Below are 19,967 nucleotides of genomic sequence, written 5' to 3' on the forward strand. Positions count from 1 at the left end.
TTCAAAGATTTTTTGTTGGAGGATGAAATAATAATAAAAAAATTAAAAAAAGTCTTGCAAGGAAAACAAATACAATAATAAGAAAAGGATTAGATTTGATAGGAAAAAAAACTCAAGAATGATGTGATTTAAAAAACAAACAATTGCAAAAACCATATAGAATAAAATAAATAGTAATAAAAAGAATGACAACAAAATCTGACAAATAAAAATATTTGTTGGGATTGAAACTGAAAAAAAATCCTTAACTTCATAAATTATTTTAAATAAACAAAATTGTAATAAAGAGAGTAGGAATGAAATTGAGAAAAATCTTTAATTTCAAAAATTATTCTTAATAAAAAAAATTGTAACAAATAGAATAAAGACAAAATCTTGAGGTGCAACAAACCTCAGGGGTTGATTTGAATTTTTTTTAAGGCAATCTCAAAAATCAAGTAGAAGAGAGGGAAAAAGAAAAAAAAAAGGCCACTCGCGCCACACCAACAATAATTATGCCACACACACTTTTTGGATGTGGAGAGGACGTTGATACACTTCAGCTGCCATCCAGGAAGCAAGGTTTTGACAATCGGACAATGTCGCATGCACCTTCCAAATCTGTTGGAAACTATCCATGCGCTTCTATATCTTTTTTATGGTTTATTTATGAAATTATCCTTCTGCCTCTAATGACACCTAATAACTACCTAATAATCAAATGTAAAAGGAAAAAGAACTCCTCCATCAAAGGCAAAGGTTTTTACATTTTAAGGGAAATGATGTAATTTAATTGTTTGAAAATTAAGTCAAAGACTAAAGTGCCCCTTGACCAATGCTTAATGTTTTTTTTTTTATTTTCAAGGGTAATAAGGTAATTACATTGTGCAATAAAATACAAAAAAAAAACAATCTAACCCTTCCTTTTTTTGTAATGACAAATGAGTCTCATGAAAAAGAACTCGCCGCCCTAAAACAAAGTTAATTGGTTTTGTCAATCAAGGGTAAAATCATAGTTTTACTATTTGCATAGTGAAAATACTAATCTCTTTTAAAATTTGTTATAATGGACAACATAACAATCAAAGGTGTTAAAAAACCAGCTCATCTTTAATATTTACATTATTTGACCTGACTCGGCCAGTCAAAATTAAATATTTTGGATATTACATATGATAATTGGTTAAAAAATCTAAGGAATGGATATTACAGGTCAGGTGATGGGTCAAGATTTTTGAAAATCGATCAACCTGACCCAACCCATATATCTTATACTCCTTTTGTTTTTATATTTGATAGTTTGTGGATTGAAATTTATTTTTATTTTATTTAGAAATTTTTCCTAGTAGACTTTCTATTATTATTTTTTTAACTTAACAAAAAAGAGCTTGTCTCTTTACCTGAGATGAGAGATAATTTGGAATTTAATGGTGGTGGAGAATATAAAAATTAGACCTTATATTAAGAGTTTCATGACATTCATAGTCAATTCTCTAAGTCCGCTTCTGAATGCCGACTCATGAAAATTAACAATATAAGCTTAACCCATGGATATTTATAATATCCATAAAAAAATTAGTCCAACCTGATATATTAAACTCACTCGGATACAAAAAAAATTTAAATTGATCAATTTCATAATTTATAAAATATCAAAAATTGAGTTAGGATACAATTATAAATTTAAATCCAATCAAATAATATCTATGAACACTCCTATATGCAACATATAGAGAGCATAAGCAAGCCATTATATGGTCCATTGTCAAGGTATTATAATGCATGATCTAACATGGGACGCGGCAACCTAACATGGGACGCGACATGATCAGCTTGTGTCGACGCTTGAGTAGACAACATGATCCAAATAACTCAGAATATCATCTCAAAAATTGATTTTGCTTATTTTGATAAACTTTAAAAGAAAAACATGAAAGATATCATTTATTTGTTTTCTTATTTTTAATTAACTCAAATTTCTTAAGACTTTAAAGCAAAAACATTTTATTAACAACACAAATGAAAATATAATTTGTTAATGGATTATTACATAATTAAGCGATTTTTTAATCAATTTAATTTAAGAAAATATGAAATGACACTTATGGCAGATTTTATAAATTAGATGTCACTAGTTTTTTTACCCACCCTAAATAGCGGGTTAGATATTTTTTTAACTTGAAAAATTAAAGATTTTAATAAGTAAAAAAACTGATGGATGCTAGTCGAAATACTTTTAAAATACTTAAATAGTGATATATTGAATGACATATTTTTTTATAAAAATATATTGAGATGACAACACATTGGATTAACTCGGGCTAACCATGGTTAACCCGCGAAACTCGTGATCTGGGACATAAGATCATAATAAAATCATGAAATTCATATCAAAACAAATTTAAAAGCCCAATTATAATGAGATAAATATTGAAGAAAAAAAAAACATATAATTGAAAAAAAAACAAAATGAGTGACTCAAGTAAATTTATATCGTTGATGGGCGCAATAATGTAGGCCGGGGCAAGTTTTTATGGATGTATGAAGAAAAATGTTAAGGTAACATTGGGATTTTTAAAGAAGGAGGATATCAGTTTGGTGAATTTAATTATATATAAAAAAACCCTGATTTAATAACATTAAAAATGAAGCAAATTCGGGTAAATCTCCTAAACTTGGGTTAATATTTCAAAATGATAACTTGTGAAATCTCAGATCTAAGTTTAACCAACAAGACTAATTCCCAACCAATTTAATGTTAAAGGATAAAAAAAAAGAATCAATCTACAATTAAGAGAACAATGACTAATTTTGAAGGAAAACATAAATTAAAGGGTTAATGTGATTTTTTGAAGGGGCAACATGCAAATCAAGGTAGAGAATAGAGAAAAAAAAGTGAATTTATGTCAAATAAGATGAAAATACCATGATACGGTATAAACATGGTTATGACCACCAGAGATAACAACGAACACCACTCGAAGCTGACAAAATAACTGATTCGTTGATGTGTGCTAACAATTTTTTTTTTACAAAGATGAAAATGCCCCTAAAACTAAATAATAATAATAAAAAATTATGAAACTACTAATAAGCTACTGAAGCCAATGTTAAAAATCTTTATGGCAAGGTCAATTGAGTCATTGTATTGTTTAGAGTAAAGTGAAACTCCTATAAAACCCTTAGATTTGAGGTCAATGGTTTTTTTAATTTTAAGGGCACACAGTAATTTAACTATTATAAAAAACAAAAAAAAAACAATGTTGCCTCAAAGATATTTTTACCTCTAAAGTTCAATTCATCTTTTTTTTAAGAATAAAACTGTAATTTTACTGTTATAATCTACACTAAATCACGGCATATATACAGTAACTTTACTATGTAATTTAGGTTTTGTAATTCTAAACATGGAGGTAGGTTGGCAAGAAACCACCTATCCTCCACAACCTATTTTACACCTTTAGATAAAACGCCGTGGGGACTAGAGGGCCGTCACGAACCCACCACCTGCACTTGTAGACAAAACTAGACAGAATTATAAATTATGTAATTAATTTATGAAAAATTAATAAATATATTAAATATTAATAATTATAAACTATCTCATGTGAAACATGCTAAAGGTAGAGCTGGCGAGACTATGAAATGTCACGGTGATTGATTCTATAGACAAACATGATAAACATGGATCGGGGTGGCATCATTGTTTAAAAACTATCCACGAACCAATTAACTTAAACTTTACGTTGAGCTGGATTTTAATAAAAATAAAATAAAATAAAATAAAATAAATATGATCCGATCTGAGTTTTTTTTTCAAATAATAATATTTTCCCTACCTGTATCTTGATATGTTCCCTCAAAGTTTGAGGACTCGCTTCATTATTAGGGTAGGATAGAGGCGTAGGATAGAGGCTAACAATTCATGGGAATATTCTCTCCCATTCTCATAATTTGACTCGAATAATCATATTCTTATTGCTCTTTAAACTAATCATTTCCTCTTCACTAGTAAAAGATGCCGTCCAAGTGTGCTCGAGTCGAGGATAGTGCCGGTCAAACTTGGCTTGCAATAGCCCATATTTCAAAAGTCAGCAAAATACTACCATCCAACGGTGCACCTTCTTGATTGTTTAGCTATTTAGGTGGTTTATGATAAAAGTTTAGAATAAAAAGGTTTGTTTTTTTTTTTTTTATGGTTTCAAGTTTAAACTCTATAGTTATTTATATAATGACTACTAGAGACTTACATGGTCGTTAACTTCAGGACCCGTGAGATTAGTTAAGGTGCGCGTAAGCTGGCCCGAACATCTATGTTAAACTAAAAAAAAAAAATTAATTTTTGTGGTTGAGTTTAATGTATAATTGAATTGTACCTAATTACAACTTTAACCATAAAAGTTAAAACAAACACTTTCTAAGTATTGCATTTCTTCTAAAGGGTTATGATAAAATTTGATTTTTTTTATTTATAATTAATTTTTAATGTTTTTAAATTAGTTAAATATGTTGATATTAAAAATAATTTTTTAAAAAATATTTTAAAAAACAATCACTACTACACTTACATACACTTTTTAATCGAATGTGCATAGTCAACAAGTTTTTCAAGAGACAATAAATAAAAAATTGAGAGTAATTGGAAACTTGAATTCATGTTTCATGTTGATAGGCCAGATTAATAAGAGGAAATTAACTAAACTGTAACCCTTTTGTGTTTGATAAAGAAAATTAATTGATCGAGGACCTGGTTAAGAAACTCATGAAATTACAAGAACTTGTGAGCTAATTAATCCAACAAACAAATTAATTAGTTGACTTTTTTTTTTTTATCAAGATAGAATTATTTTTATTATTTTAAAATAAATTAGAACTCTGTATTCGAGCCTTCTTAAAGTAACGTATAGAAATGTGTAACCCTCGTTTTTTAAAAATTAATTTTTTTTATTAAAATTTAATATAATTTATATATTTTAAAATTTTTTGATGTGATAATATTAAAAATAATTTTTAAAAAATAAAAAAATATTATTAATATATATTTTAATAAAAAATATTATTTAAAAAATATCCACAAGTACGAAACTAAACAAGCTCTAAGTTGTGTTTTAACTTTTATAATTATGCAGGCTGGCGGCCCCGATTATTTGTCGTGACGCGTATTCACTGTACCATCATCTCATCTCATCTCATCTGCAGACAGGGGAAAGTCTAACATAATAGGAAGAAAAAGAATCAAAATTATTACTCTCTTCAAAGTGTTATCAGACCTGCACAAAAACCAAACTACTTCAGTTATTCTCTGTCATGTTCTTTCTATATAATATGAGTGGCAGTTCCTTAGGTTCAAAGAATCCGTTTTAGAAACCAAGAAAAGAAACAACAAACACCCAGAGCAGCTCAATCCATTCATCACTGATAAAGATAGATAGAGAGATAAAGGGCAGACGAACTACTTTGATGGATTGTCTCAGAGAGATTGAAACTGATGGGAATTCAAATCCAATTCAAATATCTCGTTTGGCCCTCGATATTGGAGGTATGTATCTGTTAAATTTCCTTTCTTTTTGTCTTTTCAATCAATAATAAGCAAACAAAAAGAAATGCTAATCTTGCTTTGCAGGGTCTTTAATCAAATTGGTATATTTCTCGAGAGATTCTGGTGATCATGAGGACCCATTGAATGATAGTGTTGGGATTTCCAATGGTGTTAATGGAAGGCTTCATTTTGCCAAGTTTGAGACGACCAATATCAATGATTGCTTGCAGTTTATTAGTGCCAACAAACTTTTCTTTGGTGGTATGTTCACTATCGTGACCATGACCATCCTTGTTGCCTTTTTCTTTTTATCCTTTTGTCTTTCTCATTTCTTGAAACTCTAGATGTTATCAACAGTATGGTGTGGTTTTCTTCCTTGCAAACTTTAGGGCTGAGTTTGATTTAAGCTGAACTGATAGTTTCATACTCGGCTTGGCTTGCGCTTATTTCGTTATGCTCCGAACTCTTGCTGGTCGTGTACATTAACTCAAACAGGCTATGATAACTCATTCTGTGATTATATTACTTAGCAGAGTTGTCTTTCTTGGAGTTGCTTCATGTTGATAACTTCCTCATTTATGTGATTGTTTTTTGGCCGGTTTTGTTTCTTGCTTACAAAATGAAGGTGAACTCAGGTTTCCAGCATCAAGAAAACCCTACCAATGACAGGAGCTTTATTAAGGTAAGATGTAATTGTTGTTTGTTGCCAAACTTTTGATTTTGAAGAAGCTAAATCTCTAAAGCTCTGTTATATAATTATAATAATATTCATTATTATAATTATAAACATAAATTTATTGAGAGAAAATGCAAGTTTTTTTAGAAAACAACTATTCAATGTTTTCTGTCTTAAATCCAGATTTCCTTCTCTGTGATCACAGATTGTCTGTCATACATAGCTTCCCACTAAGCTGAACAATTATTTTAAAGTTAGCTTCTGGTGTTTGATTCCCATGGTGGAAAAACTTGTTTTTAATCTGATGAATTGTTTAGTTCATTTTTATGTCGCAAGGTAGTTTTGGGTTTGGAATAGGTACTAAATATGCTACATTATTAACTAGTTACAATCCATTTGAAGGCCACAGGTGGTGGGGCATACAAGTTCTCTGATCTTTTCAAAGAAAAGCTTGGCATTAGTCTCGAAAAGGAAGATGAAATGGATTGTCTTGTGACGGGAGCAAATTTTTTGCTTAAGGTGGGATTCTAGCACCACATAGTCACGTACATTTAATATCAGCAAGTTGTTGTCTTTCATTCAAACATTAAGAAAGCTTCATATGCAAAACAATCTCCTGCCCTTTGTCTATGTAGAACCTTACTGTTTCTGATTACTCGTGTGTATACATGCAAAAAACACTTAGCTTGCATGTAATTCTCTCAAGTATTTGGTCTGTACAAAATATTGTTTCAGTTGGTCACACTCTGTAGACAAATGTCTCATCTCAATTTATATTGATCTTTTTTCTTTTTGATGAAAGTTATAAATGCATCATGATAAGTTCCACGTATTAGCTGCTATGGGCCCTGGGAGGATGTGCTCATGAATTCAACCTCTTAGAAAATTGAACAATGCAATAACTTGGAGATGTTTTTGTATGGTGTGGCCCTGATATTGGGAGTTCTAGAAAGTGTTGAATCTTCAAAAGAATAGACTTCATGCTGCAGAGGGCATTTGCTGACTCTGTCATGCATTAGTAAGTTGCCATAATATAAACCCCATCCCAAGGAAATGTATGCTTGAGGTTTGAGAATATGGCAATAGATCTAGCCCTAGGTCCTGATTCTTGGTAGAGGGTATTGCAAGTGGTATTCTGATGCCACTATTGAAATGAGCATCTACATCCTAGAAAAGAAAGAGGTTCAAATTTCTCCTCCTGTTCGGATTTGTTTGCAGTTGCAAAATGTCATTGTATAACTGTGCCTCTCTTCCCTCTTCAACAAAAGGAAAACTTCCTTTGTTCATGTGTGTTTGTTCAGGAGGGAAACTTTTACCTACCATGCCATATTTGTTTTCCTCCCTTGCTTGATAATAATTAGTAATTGCCCATTCTGTTTCTTGTTCACTTTACTAATGTCCTAGCTGCATGCTGATTGTTATTTTGAGTAGGCTGTCAATCATGAAGCTTTTACATACTTGAATGGTCAGAAGGAATTTGTGCAGATTGACCATAATGATTTGTATCCATATCTACTCGTTAATATTGGATCTGGAGTTAGCATGATCAAGGTACTCATATCAGTATCAGATCAGTTTACCTTCATTGTTTATGATTTGTTTTATGTATTTAAAATGTTTTTATATGTTAAATGATATTCAGTTTTGTGCCAATACAGGTGGATGGAGATGGAAAGTTTGAGCGAGTCAGTGGAACAAGTGTTGGTGGTGGCACTTTTTGGGGTTTGGGAAAGTTATTAACAAAATGCCAGAGGTAGTTTGGTTTGTTTCCTCATCTTTGGCCATTACAAATTCTCTTGTATTTAGTTTCATATTAGTGGATACCGATGCATTTTCTTTCTCAGTTTTGATGAGTTGCTGGAGTTAAGTCAACGGGGAAATAACAGAGTTCTAGACATGCTTGTTGGGGATATCTATGGTGGGATGGAATATTCAAAGGTATATTCAAGTCCTTTCTTTAATTTATAAGATTGTTTTTTGCCAGTTCACATATTTTCATTTGTCATGTTGAAGTGCCCATTCAGGTTCCTAACAGCTTCATGATTCACCTTGATTTTCAATCTTTAAAATTTAACTGCACAGTTCATTTCGTATGATGACAGATTGGTCTCTCATCCACAGCCATTGCTTCCAGCTTTGGGAGGGCAATTTCTAACAGTAATGAACTTCATGATTATAAACCTGAAGATGTCTCCCGGTCTCTTCTAAGAATGATTTCAAATAATATTGGACAGGTAACTTTCAGTAGGCACATCTGTTGTATGTTGTCAAGAAGGACGCTATAAGATTTATATGGTATTAAAATTTGATAAAGGAAAAGTATTTACATACAAAAAATCTCACAAACTAACATGGCAAGTGATGTATGATGAACTTGCCAAGTAATGATTTCACAGGATGGCATCCTTGCATTAAATGCTATTTCTATTTGTAAGATTTTCTTGTAGGAATTTTTTGTTTGTATTGCCTTAGTCATTGAACGGAGTCATTCTGACAACCATACACCTCAACTGGTTGTTACAGATTTAGTGCTTTGCCATCCTTTTACCACGTTGGCTTGGAGATTAAAACCATTAGCCAAGGCTTTTGTAGCTGGATTCATCTTACCTTTGGATATTTAATACTTAGAGATGGTTCCCATCACCTACAGTGCTGTTAACAAGTCACGATTAAGAAGGGCATAGAATACCTGAGAGCTGGAAGTTGTATCCAAAATTCAACTTGACTGAGTTTCATATGCTATTCACTGCCATAGAAAATTAAATTTACAAGACCTTATGTGGCACATATAGAAAACTTTGCTTGACATAATTGATTATTGTCTGCACTCTGCTTTTTTCTTCTATATCGTCTCATTTGTTCCATGACTCGCCATTTTAAATTTTATTGTTTTATATCTGGAGTATTGATCACTTAAATTAACAGAGATACTCTGAGTTATTTTTAATTAGTGCACACTTTTATTCTCCCATTGCCTCTTATTTCTCTGCTCCCAGATCTCTTACTTGAATGCACTTCGATTTGGGCTCAAGCGCATATTTTTTGGAGGATTTTTCACCCGGGGTCATTCCTATACTATGGACACCATTTCTGTTGCAGTTCATTTCTGGTAATTATCTGGGGTTTCACATGTCAACAACAAAATAATTTTTCTATTTGAACAAAAAAATCACTTCCCCTATTTGGAGGGCATTTGTGACTGTCGAGAAGTTCTGGGGTGGATCTTCATATTTTGATAATGAATACCATCCAGCCTGTACAGTTGAGATTTGCCAGCAAGCAAGGAAGGGAAACTTGTCATAGAGATATTCTTACATAATAAAAAACTACCAGTCCTGGTAATTAAAAGTGAAAAAAAATCATCAATAATGTTTAATGAAAAGTTAAATGCAATTAAAACATTACCAGAGATTCCATGCACTCAACTAATTAGAAATTCATTTTGTTCTGATAAAAGTGAAACAAGTTCATCATTGTTTGGTGATATTATCCTTCTCCCAGTTCATATTTTCTCCTTACACTCTAATCATTTTATTTTATTTTATTTGGCAGGTCTAAAGGTGAGGCAAAAGCAATGTTTTTGCGGCATGAAGGATTTCTTGGAGCTCTAGGTGCATTCATGAGCTATGAACGGCACAGCCTCAATGACTTGATGGTTAATCAATCAGTGCAGATCCCAGTGGATGCATCCTCTAGTACAGATACAAATTATAATCCACTAGAGCGGGATTTGAATGAGACTGAGAGCGTGCAGTGTAGTGTCTATCAAGCTTAGAATTAGCTGAAACTTCCCTTCTTTGTACTTCGGTGTTTGAAGGAAATTTGTTGGTACCACTGGGCAGACTTACAGGTCGAAGAAGTCCATAGCTAGTGTAACATAGTTAAAACATCCCAGGACCAACAATTTTTATAGAAAGATTTTAGCACCTGTAGCATAAAAGTAACAGTGAAAAAGTTCAGAGAGAGAGAGATGTCAAAGTAATACATGTTACTTTGCCTGATTATTTATGTAATCTATAGGCCCCGTTGTAATTTGCAATACTACATTCTGTAACTTCATCCTTCAATAAAATCAATTGCAGATTCGTTTAACATGTGAACTTTTACTTAAACTAATTTTCTTTTAGTTGATATTTTCAAGCGTTGGGGTATTTGAGGATTCCTTGGAATCACCCCAACTAGTTCTCCACTACTTTGAACAAGTTGTCCTATCATACCTGGTCGTGCAACCCTTGAACTGACAAGGCTCCACCTTGTCTGTTGCGGGAAAGTTTGCGCACCTGGTATTCCATGAAAATCCACATGCTATCCAAGGATTGAATTTGATCTTGCGGGCTTTTACTTCGACATATTACATTATACTAGAACTGATTAGAATTCCATTTTGATTTTTAACTTTCTGGGGAAACCTAATGCAAATTGTAGCTCATATATTCCCGTGTTTTTAAAATTACAGAAATCTCATTACGTTAAACAACCTTGGGTTTTGCCCAAGACTCTCATTGCCCGGTAAAAAATAAAGCAGCCATGATGCGGTGACCACCGGGATTCATGAGAATGGTACTTCGCCCAGGAGCTGCAGCTCACTAGATCCTCTTTCCATAACCAGTAAGCACAGGCATCAAGAAGGTTGATGAAAGCTCTCCCCTCCTCTAGCAGGTAAATTGCGCTCTGCATATTTCGAATTAGGGTTATCGGAGGTGATACAACTGAGCATTTTAAAGAGCAGTCACAACAATCTCATTCTTTAGACAGATCATAATACAAATAAGAATTGCTGTTTATCTCTGTTGAACTGATACAAATACAATTGGAATACAAATTGTAGTTTAACTGTTTCTTGAACCAAAAGATGATCTTTCAGCAGTCAACAATTTTCTAGGACGCTTCTTTGCATTTCTTCTATGTAGAGCCCATCTTTCTTTAATATTAGATGACTTGATAGGTTGTTTTTCATCATACAAGCTCCAATCTTCACATTTTTCAGCATCAAAACCTACCCTGATTCTGCCTGCTTCAGCAACCAGATCATTCACAATCATTTCAGTAGTCCTGGTGGTGATTCCTCTTAGGTACCAGGAAATTGGTGGCGGTGGAACAATTGCTGGTTGGATTAACTGCTCCAAGCTCACCTTTGACCCTATCCTTCCTTTCCCCCTTGTACATGAACAATAGTCCGCCAATGTTTTAGGTTTAAATGGATAGCAGATTGCTTCATCAACAAATATAGGTTCCACTTTCCAGCAACCTTCGAATCTTTTCATGAACCCAGTTTTCACTTGCGTGAAGTTCATCTGTCAAGCAAGTACCAGACATAAGAGAATTGCCAGTGGATTAGACAAGTTTATGGTAATGATGGTGCCCTATTATGGTAGAACTAAAACTAAGACTACAAGGTAAATCAGGAATTAGATGGTGGTTAGCCAACATAATTAGATGAATCAGTTTTTGTATCAAGTAGGTTTTTGTTATTGTTACTGCCAAAAGTTCTCTAAAACATCCGTTTTCTGAGGTGAACAGAGAAATTTTGGTCTTGTGGAATTTGAGTTTCCTAAGGAGCAAAGTTATCCAATGATATCTCACCAAATTCACCCAATCTACATGCATTCCCACAACTACCACTCCCCAAAGTGAAAAACCATCCATAAACGTTGTGAAATGCATTCCCACAACTACCACTCCCCAAAGTGAAAAACCATCCATAAACGTTGTGAAATGCATTCCCACAACTACCACTCCCCAAAGTGAAAAACCATCCATATACGTTGTGAAATGCATTCCCACTTGCATTTCCACATTAAGGATTTATTCAAGAATTCTGACTCACAGATAACATGCCATGAAGAGAACAAACAGATCTTCACCAGATGGGTTGAAAACAAGCTTCTGATTACTTATGGCAGCAATAGAAACAGTGGAAAGAAAAATGTTGATCCTTACTGAGTGATCTTGTCTGTTCTGATCAACCAAAACATGAACTGATATAGTCCCTGACCACCAAAGAAATTTCCAAATAGCAGCTTGCTCTACATCAACCACCTGCCTGTGACCTTCATCAAGCAAAACTCTCCTGGATACCACTTCCTAGACATAAAACAGTTTTTTCTCACATCAAAATGGAATTTCAATTGGATGCTTAATACTATTTAATCAAGCAAATAATAGTTACAAGAACAAATCAAATGGACGTCTTTTCTTTTCTTTTTTAATTTTAAATTGAAGACTAATTCCCACAACTAAGGAGAATGCCAAACTTTGATGATCTAACCAGCGTTTTAACAAATAGTTATACTTCGGTTGAAATGAAGCAGCAGATGATGAAAAAGACTCAACTTACCTTGATATTTTTGAAAACTCTCCTATTATCTGGGTCCGTCACAATATCATACACTGCATCCGGGGGCAACCCGATATCCACTTTGGCATTGAGGTTGCAGAGAGAACCTCTTGGTACACTGACCTGCCAAGAATAACATGAGATTCCAAGCACATTAATTTTTTATGACTCAATCAACCCTGCTACTCCTTAGCATTGAAAGGCAACTAACTGGCCAATACGACATGCAGTTTCTTTAAAAGTTGTTCACCTTTATTTGTGGAGGTTGATCAGTCCAAGCAGGATTTTCTCTCCAGGCTTGCAATTGCCTCTCCAAATCAATCCCCAAGGCAGGAGCAGCGGTAGAAGCAAATGACCCTTTCTCTTTTCTCACCGAGTTTTCGCCCTTGCCATCTTTTAATAAGTTCTTGAGTCGTGACTATTGCAAGATTACAGTAGAATTTTCTTTCATTAAGCTATCACAATGCTAATTTATCCAACATGGATGGAAAAAAGACTAACCTTAATACAATCTTGAAGCTTGTTTGGGAGCTGCACAAGAAATGATGGATCAAAAGCTTTGTGGGTTCCATTGCACTTGCTCTTGGGAATTCCTATGCTAGCTCTTCTCACTTCTGCTTCACCCATTAGCCTGAATTCAAAGAATGCGTTCTCTTGAATCCCATGGCAGACAGAACAAGAAAAATACAATCAAATTACCATTTAGAACTCATATTACAAAACCCAGTTAGTATATCATCATTGAAAGATAAACAAAGCAAAAGAATGAAATCCCACCTTTTTTTTTCTTTTTAATTACTAGAATTTTGAGAATAGAAAAGGACTGCCGAGAATGAACTTAATACTACTACTACTATTTGAAACTAACTAAGGTTAGAGCAGAAAGGTTTCACTTAAAGTTAAAGACAGGACCTATCTGTCTATCTATAAGACTATAGTAATTGATTAAGAATGAAATGGAGAGATCAAGAACTTGCAGCAGAGGCAGCAGTAGAAAATTGACTAGCTGCTGCATATCCTTTCCTATTTGTAGGGTTAGCAAACAGCAACACGTGATAGAATGGCAAGATCCAAGAGGAGTAAAAAACAAATAGTCAACATTAATATATTAGTTTTTAACTGCAATTATATAAATAGAACTACGTTTCTTACATTTTCACTAAGAAAATTGAGACATTTCACCAACCATTCGAACACTCAATCCAGTAATCTCCTCCACATCCAAGGATGTCTGATTTCCATCCGCTTGAAACTTTAAGATATTACCAACAATTGTCCCGTTTTTTCTCTCGTTTCTTATGCGCTACCTAACAACGTTTTAATTTGTTCGAGGACTAGCGGCACGAAGCTTCGTTCTATGTCGTCGTGGCATGAACTACTCATTTCTGTTTGCCAGAAATCCAGCTAGGGTGGGCTTCCCTAAGGCGACGCCGGATGTCATTATCTTTAGCGCGCCACTCACCTGTTTGTTAACACGTGTTTTACTAATAATTTTTTTATATATAAAACAAAACAAAATAAATAACGCGGTAGAAAAAAATTAAAGGATAAGACAAAATTGAGAATTACTATTACAATTCATGGCTAACTTACTTGTTTCATCGCGGATCAGAACAAAAATTAATTTTGATTGTAAAAAGGTCTTTGCACTAATGCTTTAATAAATTTCACCAGTTAGCTCTAACCTGAATTTTAAATTAAATCAAGTTAAAATTAATTTTTATATGATCTAATTAATCGAGTACATCAACATACAACTTTATCGATCTAAAAAAAACTTAATTTAACTTAAAAACATCAAAAGAACGAGATTTAAACATTATTTTTAAAATATTAAGATGATGAGGTCTTGAATCAATTTAGATTAACTCGTCAAATGCATGATCTAGTTAAGTTTAACAATTTTATTTTTAAAACCATTTCTTCATTTAATTATATGATAATAAAAATAAGTATACATATAATACGATATAATAATTTTTTTCTTAAAAAAAAACATTATGAATGGTTATACAAAATGATACTTGCTAATATAATAATAAAAAAAAAAGATATGCTCTTAGTAAAAAAGAGTAAAAATGAATGATATTTAATAAAAAAAACTTCAAATAAATTCTAATTAGTCAATTTTAATGTACTTGAATCAAAATTCCAAGAAAAAAGAATAAAAAACAAAACAATCAAGAATATGGGCTTGAGTGGGCCAACATACCTGGTCCATGAAGAAAGAGGCACGAGGCCTCTCTCTCTCTCTTATGTTAAGAAGTGTTATCTACCTTAATTTTTTTTAAATACCAGATAACATAGTGTTTGCATTTCAAGATTTTAACAATTAGAGAGGCTATTGGAAAATCAAGCAATGTTTTTTCATTTTAAAAAATCATTTTCAATCTATTTTAACCTAAAAAAATCTAAAAAATCACTCTTAAAATCTTAACACACCCAGTTCTTAACCAAAACCACCCTTAGCAAAACTAAGCTGAAATGATTTTATTTCTCAATCATGATCTATCTTTTCTAATAAGATGAGAGGCAAAAAACACATCATTGGAATTTCTCTCATGAAATTAAACTCATTAACATCAATAATGACTCTTTTGGTCGCCAGAACATAACCAATCGATAACTTTTTCTCTCCTCCCTTGTTGAATGATGATTTTTTTCTCTCTCAACTCTCTAATTTAAGGAGAAGGTGAATAAAATAAAGTTTTCGATAAAAATACAAAATCCTTAGAAAATAGGAATTAAAAATAAAAAATAAAAAACTTTGGGAGCTAAAAAAACTAAAAACATGCCTCAACTACAATAGAAGAAAAAAAGAAGAAAAAAGAGGTTGGAATCTTGTTTCAGTGTCAATTTTGATCCTTATAATTTTAATTATATTTAATCAAGGAAATTAAATTTGATTTTGCCAAATCAATTTAATATCGATATCTTTTTTTTTAATGTTGTGAGAAACTCTTATGAAGTTAACCAAAGTAATTACCAACCCTAATTCTAAATGAAATAAATATTAAAGGATCACATTGAAAAATAAAAATAAAGGACCAAAAAAGTAAAAGAAAAAAACATTATGAAATCCATAGTGCATTCCTTTATAGGCTATAATGAAAACCAGATGCTTTTTGTTTTTGTTTTTTAATTATGAGGACAATTACTTAATTCTTTTGAAGTGTTGGTTTTGGTATAGACTAGTCATATTTATCCACGTTGCGGGTATGATTTTAAGTTAATTTTTAACACAAGAGAAAAATATATTGGTGTTATGGATGTGTTTTTTGATATTATGAATTTTTTATCTTAGAAACAAAAATTGTAGTATTTATACTTAATAAAATAAATTGAAAAATATATGAATTGATATATAAAATAGAATTGTTAATAATAATTATATACTAAAACAAGAAGTTGATCTTCCTAGTAAAAGTAAAATAAAAATACACATGCAAATAGTTTGCATTCTCTATCCTTTTTATTTTTCACATTTTTTATTTATTTTATCTAAGAGGTAAATTATAGTTTCCAAGAACAAATGATTCCTCGTTTTTATAAATGCATCATGTAAATACAATTGTTTTAATATAAAATATAATAGAAAAAAAGTTAAAGATAAATTAAAATAATCTTTTTGAAGCATTATAAAATTAAAAAGAATACTTATTATTTAAAAAATTTAAACTAAATTATTTAAAAAATAAAAAGGGGTATTAATTATAATTTAAATAAAAAATATTAATGAAAAGTAAAAATAGAAAAACCAAGCACTGTAGAGCTTCGCAAGCTTGGCATATACACTTGGCCAAGAATTAAAAAGCCCAGGTATGCGCCTCAGTTTGGAAGACCAAGCTTGCATATGTGGTTTATTAATTTTTATGAAAAGGTAGACGATCTAGCTTTTATCGAACAACACATTGTTTGTTGTGACAAATGATTTGTCGTGTGTTGGAGAATCTTTTTAGTTACCATAAAGTTCAAGTTTTAGAATCCAAAAAATAATTTTTCGACTTGTTTTCACTTGAAGCACCTAAAATAACATATTAAGAACTTTAATAAACTCAATTTCAACCTCAAAGCACCTCTAATCCATCTAAAAAGAATTGAACGAATAAAGAAACTTGATGGACCTCTATCTACTTTTTTTTAATAAAAGTAAAGGCAACACCATCTCCATTGAACTCTTAATAGAAAAACAAATTCATTGACACTAAGATATTTTTTAATAGTCACAATTTCTTTGTTCTTGTTCTACAAATAAGTATATAGGCTAGAAACCTGTGACCCGATCTTTTAAGATCATTCTCAGGTATAACAACGCCACGTACTGTTTACTATTTACCTATTTACTATTTATCTCTGTTTACTATTTACCTGTTTACTATCTTTACCAGATACTTTATCTGGTATCAGAGGCAAGGAGAGCTGCCGTTTGAGCTTTTCAGGCTAAAAACTTTGATTGAGGATGGGGATCAATGATGGGGGCTGTTTGATATTTTTGTAACCATTCCGTAACAGCTGATTTTGAACTCTTGGACTCAGCTGCAAAGGAATCCCACCACTTGATTTTGAATTTGCGAACCAGTACTGGATGTCCGTTTTGTAGATTATAATCATAGAACCATGAACATACCCACGGAACAAAAAATTTTGTACAGAAGATAAGGAGGGAAGAAAACTTTCTTTCAGAAGGAGCAGGTTGGAAATTATTTTTGAAATGTAGATAACCATTTTCAACTAAAGGATGTTCTGTAAGGTAGTCAACATGGCAACCATAAAAATCCCACCATTGAAGGAACCAGAGGGGGAGATTTGCAGTATTCATGGTACTGTGGAAGTAGAAAAGCCAAGAATGGCTATGAATTTGATTTTGTATGAGGAAGGCATTAAACCATGCCTGTTGGTAATCCCAATATATGTAGGTGGTATTGAAGTCTTGGGGGCTTGTTCGGTATTGTAAGGGGAAGGAGAGAGGTTGATGCAGGGGTTGCCCCCAATCTTTAGAGTGGATGACTTTGTGAATAATGCATGTAGAGTATGCTGGTTCAGTGTGATCAGAATGTAGTTTGAAGTGTTTGAATTTGACAGAATCAGTAATTTCAAGGATAGTTGCATAATAGGATTCTGGTTGAGCTAGATTCCAAGGTTTGTAGTGCCATTTTGGAGAGAATATTTTGGAAGCAGCAATGGAAGGGTTTTCATGGTAAAATCCTTCTTCCATAGTTAAAATATTTTGGAAAGCATTTTTGAAAATATATTTGGATTTGATTTTTGGAAAACTGGTTTGTTGTAAAGAAAGAAGGGGTTTTGAAGATGAAATGCCTTCTTGGGGTTTTGAAAGTGATTTGGAAATACTACCTGTTTGAGAGACGGAGTCACTGGAGGTAGAGAAGAAACACTGAACAGGGGAACGCAGTAGATGAAGAATATGGATTTACTGCAATTACAGTCAAGAATACAAACGTGAGCACTTGTATTACTTTGTACAGGATGTTCTCTATATATAGAGTAGTAATTAACTATTGCCTTTTTGTAGTAAGGTTGATCTGGTTTAGAATAGAATTGTTGTCGGTTTTTATGTACTGGTCGTCTATAAGGAGGTTTCTGGCTTGAGTATTTTTTGGGTTGTGAACAGTTTCCACTGCAAGAGGGTTTTTTGGAAGAAAGGTCGAACTGGTGACAAAAACTACCAAGTTCTTGTCTGGTACGTTTCATTTCCCACTTTAGGTGCTTCTGGAGTTTAAGATCTTGACAGATCTTCAGACCTTCTTTTTGAGTAAAGCTTACAAGTTCATCATATGTGAGCTGGTCATATGAGATGGTTTTTGTTGTAAAGGTATCTTTGATTTTGTTTCTAACCTTTTCTTCTAATAGAATAGGTAGTCCTGCAAGAAATTTTTCTTTTCAAAAGGGTTGGTTTGAATCCTCCCTAAGCATGACACGGGTAAGGAAGGTGTTTTTGTACCATTGAAAGTCACTTAGTTTTTTGCATCGAAGGTTGGAAAGGAGTTCAGTATTTTTATCTTTTAAATGGGAAGGGTCTCCAACAAAATGTAAGGAAATTGTGAGAATAAAGGTTGACACAGCGTCTTGGATAGTGTTTCCGGATGGGTCAAGGATGGGTGTTTGGTCCTCATATGTTTGGAAGGAGTTTAGGATATGTAGATGATCGGTTTCAGTGAGATGATAATCCTACCATCCTTTTAACTGGCCAGAGAAACCAGCAATAAGGAGCTCAGCAATAGCTTTATCTGGGGTTCCTGTCTGGGTTTTGTAAGCATTGGCTGCCAGAGAAACCCTCAAGATCGAATTGCAAACCCTCAAACAGGCCCAACAGAAAGACTTTGCCATACTACAACACCTTCTGTCCAAAATTGAAAGCCAATCCGATACTGAGTCTGATATAGAAGATCAAACCATTGAGTCTCATGCATTACCACATGCACTTACAAATATTGAGCATATTCCAGATGATTTCTTAAACTTACTAACCCAAAATCTTCCAAGAAATATTTAATTAGACTGACTCTTGTTTTCTCAGAAGATTTTCAACTTGACACTATTGCCTTATTCGACACAGGTGCAGATTTAAACTGCATCAAAGAAGGCGTGGTTCTAAAAAGATTCTTACAAAATACCTCTGAAAAACTCTGTGCTGCTAATAATTCCAAACTACATATTGCAGGAAAAACCCAAGCCTCCGTTTTCAACAAAGGCATTTCTCTTAAAACATTTTTTGTTGTTACAAAAGACATCAATCATACCATCATTCTTGGCACTCCATTTATTGACATGATTACTCCATATCAAGCACATCATAATTATATTACTTTCAAAATTAATAACACCAAACTTGTTTTCCCATTCTTAGAAAAATCTAAGACTAGGAATTTAAATTTGATTAAAGCATGTTCCATACATACCTACCATATCAATGCACTGATTCACGGGAAACAATCCCATCTACATGATTTACAAAAACATGTTTCTTTTTGTCGCATCAACAAACAATTACAAAGTTCTGATTTACAAAAGAAAATAATTGATTTCCAAAATAAGATTGAACAACAGATATGTTCAGACTTACCTAATGCTTTCTGGAAACGAAAGCAACACATCGTTGATCTTCCTTATGAAGATACATTTTCAGAAAAACTCATACCTACAAAAGCAAGACCTATCCAAATGAATGCTGATTTAGAACAGCATTGCAGACTTGAAATCCGCGATCTCGAGTCTAAAGGTCTTATCCAAAAGTCTCGATTACCCTGGTCGTGTGCGGCCTTTTATGTCAATAAAAATTCTGAGATCGAAAGAGGCACACCAAGACTGGTGATCAACTATAAACCTCTAAACTCTGCTTTAAAATGGATTAGGTATCCAATCCCCAACAAAAAAGATTTGTTACAAAAATTGCACTCCGCATTCATATTTTCTAAGTT

The 19,967-nt window shown here is 32.7% G+C and overlaps 2 protein-coding genes across 6 annotated transcripts; one reads left to right on the forward strand and one right to left on the reverse strand.

The window, feature by feature from the left end:
• The first annotated feature begins 5,129 nt into the window (after positions 1–5,129).
• LOC133697733 (pantothenate kinase 1) lies at positions 5,130–10,286 on the forward strand. 2 transcript variants are annotated; one of them, XM_062120480.1, is made up of 10 exons: positions 5,130–5,518; positions 5,603–5,779; positions 6,154–6,200; positions 6,597–6,713; positions 7,626–7,745; positions 7,853–7,947; positions 8,039–8,132; positions 8,297–8,428; positions 9,191–9,303; positions 9,747–10,286. In XM_062120480.1, the coding sequence occupies exons 1-10, from the start codon at positions 5,440–5,442 to the stop codon at positions 9,967–9,969; spliced, it is 1,197 nt and encodes a 398-aa protein (XP_061976464.1). In that variant the 5' UTR covers positions 5,130–5,439; the 3' UTR covers positions 9,970–10,286. The 2 variants fall into 2 exon arrangements, with proteins under 2 accessions (XP_061976464.1, XP_061976465.1); XM_062120481.1 differs by lacking the exon at positions 5,130–5,518 and having other exon boundaries at positions 5,640–5,779; positions 6,144–6,200.
• A 624-nt stretch (positions 10,287–10,910) lies between these two features.
• On the reverse strand, positions 10,911–13,984 carry LOC133696022 (uncharacterized). Of its 4 annotated transcripts, none has more exons than XM_062118030.1 (6): positions 13,684–13,984; positions 13,033–13,162; positions 12,782–12,949; positions 12,532–12,654; positions 12,135–12,278; positions 10,911–11,488 (listed from the first exon to the last, which is right to left on the reverse strand). In XM_062118030.1, coding segments are annotated over exons 1-6 (1,032 nt in total). In that variant the 5' UTR covers positions 13,686–13,984; the 3' UTR covers positions 10,911–11,023. The 4 variants fall into 4 exon arrangements, with proteins under 4 accessions (XP_061974014.1, XP_061974015.1, XP_061974017.1 ...); XM_062118031.1 differs by having other exon boundaries at positions 13,033–13,184; XM_062118033.1 differs by lacking the exon at positions 13,684–13,984 and adding an exon at positions 13,309–13,602.
• Positions 13,985–19,967: the final 5,983 nt, after the last annotated feature.

Source organism: Populus nigra, chromosome 6, assembly GCF_951802175.1.
Source record: "Populus nigra chromosome 6, ddPopNigr1.1, whole genome shotgun sequence".
NCBI lineage: Eukaryota > Viridiplantae > Streptophyta > Magnoliopsida > Malpighiales > Salicaceae > Populus > Populus nigra.